This window comes from Psammomys obesus, unplaced genomic scaffold (genome assembly GCF_907164565.1).
Source record: "Psammomys obesus unplaced genomic scaffold, mPsaObe1.curated_primary_1811, whole genome shotgun sequence".
In the NCBI taxonomy this organism is placed as follows: domain Eukaryota; kingdom Metazoa; phylum Chordata; class Mammalia; order Rodentia; family Muridae; genus Psammomys; species Psammomys obesus.
In genome coordinates, this window is record NW_026587759.1 from 952,970 (window position 1) to 954,618 (window position 1,649).

Sequence of the window (1,649 nt, forward strand, 5' to 3'; positions counted from 1 at the left end):
GCTCCGAATCTTTCACTTGTCTTTGTTGTCGTTTGATGAGTGTTTCCTGTTGTTTCTATTTCACTGCTGCTGCTTTTTGAACCAGGTTTGTAGCCCAGGCTGGCCTCGCACCCTCCACAGTCAATCCCCCAGCCTAACAGCTTGGCAATTGTTTTTTGTCCTGTGTTTTTGATCATCCAATTAATTGGCCTTCTCAGGGGAAACCTATCTAGTCTAGCCACACACGGCTTAACGAGGGCTGGCTTAGCTGCCTTCCTTTAGCCATGCCCACACAGAGCATAACCTGGAGTGGGAAGTACGTCAAACTTCCTCGGCCTCTACCTCCTCCATTAAACCTCAAAAAGACCGTGTCGCAGCCTAAAGCCTAGCCAGGTTTTCTCACAGTCCTCTGAAACGAAACGTACAGCTCTCAAACTGATTCAGGGAATGGGTGGTATCCGTGTTTCTTTTCACCTAAGCCAAGGCCAACTCACTCTTCTAGGGTCCTTTGAAAGAAGAAACTCCAAACAACACAGCGCTCCCATGCCACATAAAAAGACATCCCCGCGATCACAGGGTGAGCTCCGGAGCGTATTCCGATGAGATCACACGCGAGAACGAGCTGGCTTTGAACGGCTTCGAGGCCCAGCTCTATCTACTGTCTCATGCCCACCCCACACCGCATTCAATGCTCTGGCATAACTGTGCTTAAGTTGCTCCACACCATCTCACACAGCTACTGAAGACTACAGCCGACACGGTGAATCCAAGTCTGGAATTAAAAAAAAAAAAAGAATCCTCAGCTTCGCTCCAGGACCGAACTTCCTTTTAAGGAAAAGCGCTCCGGAGACCGCCTGCTGGGTCCGCCCCTACGGAGGCGCATCAGGGTCCGAAGCTTCTGCAGCTGTCGGGAGGCGAAGTCCATACTCGGTCACCTGTCCTGCCTTCGCTGGTGATGAAGGAGATCTCCACCTCGGTCCGCAGAGACGGGCGGACCGGGTTACTGCGGCGGGCCACTGTTAGCCCTCACGGGGCGGGGCTCCGACTGTTGCGACGGGACCTGGTAACCTTGACACTCAGCTAGCAGGGGATCCCCAAATGGGCTCAGCCAATCGCCACGGGCGGGCCAGGACGCGCGTGACGTCGGATGCGATTAGCTCGGCGCGTCAGCCCGACGTCAGCCTCTCTTCTGTCGGACGTCCCGTCCCGAGAGCCAAACTCCGGCGACTTTGGGCCCCGCCCCCTGGAGGTGAGGCGCGGCCAATGAGGGCGGCTCCGCGGGGCCCAGGCCAATGAGCAGAGGCCGGGGCGGGGCGTTGGCTGGAGGGTGGGGCGGCCGGCCGCCGTGGAAGCCCGGGGTCCGGCTGCGCGCAGTACATGACAGTACGTCAGCAGCGGGATGGCCGTAGCTGTGGCGGCGGCTGCAGGAGCCCGAGCAGCCGCGGCCGCAGTGGAGGCTGGAGCCCGAGCGGTGTCCGCGCTGGCACCCCGGGGAGTTTAAGATGGCGGCGGGGGGCGCGGCGGGGCTGCGGGAGGAGCAGCGCTACGGGCTGGCGTGCGGGCGGCTGGGGCAGGACAACATCACCGTCCTGCATGTGAAGCTTACCGAGACGGCGATCCGGGCGCTGGAGACCTACCAGAGCCACAAGGTGAGCGGCCGGCCGGGCGGC

At 60.0% G+C, this 1,649-nt stretch overlaps 1 protein-coding gene across 2 annotated transcripts in view; it reads left to right on the forward strand.

The window, feature by feature from the left end:
• The first annotated feature begins 876 nt into the window (after nt 1-876).
• Ell2 (elongation factor for RNA polymerase II 2) overlaps nt 877-1,649 on the forward strand; it is a 69,081-nt gene continuing 68,308 nt past the window's right edge. The window contains exon 1 of one of the 2 annotated variants that reach the window (XM_055604055.1): nt 877-1,228. In XM_055604055.1, coding sequence (XP_055460030.1) covers nt 1,127-1,228 — 102 coding nt within the window. In that variant the 5' untranslated portion in view covers nt 877-1,126. Of the gene's footprint in view, nt 1,229-1,333; nt 1,629-1,649 lie in introns of those variants that run through there. The other variant, XM_055604054.1, reaches the window with a different exon arrangement.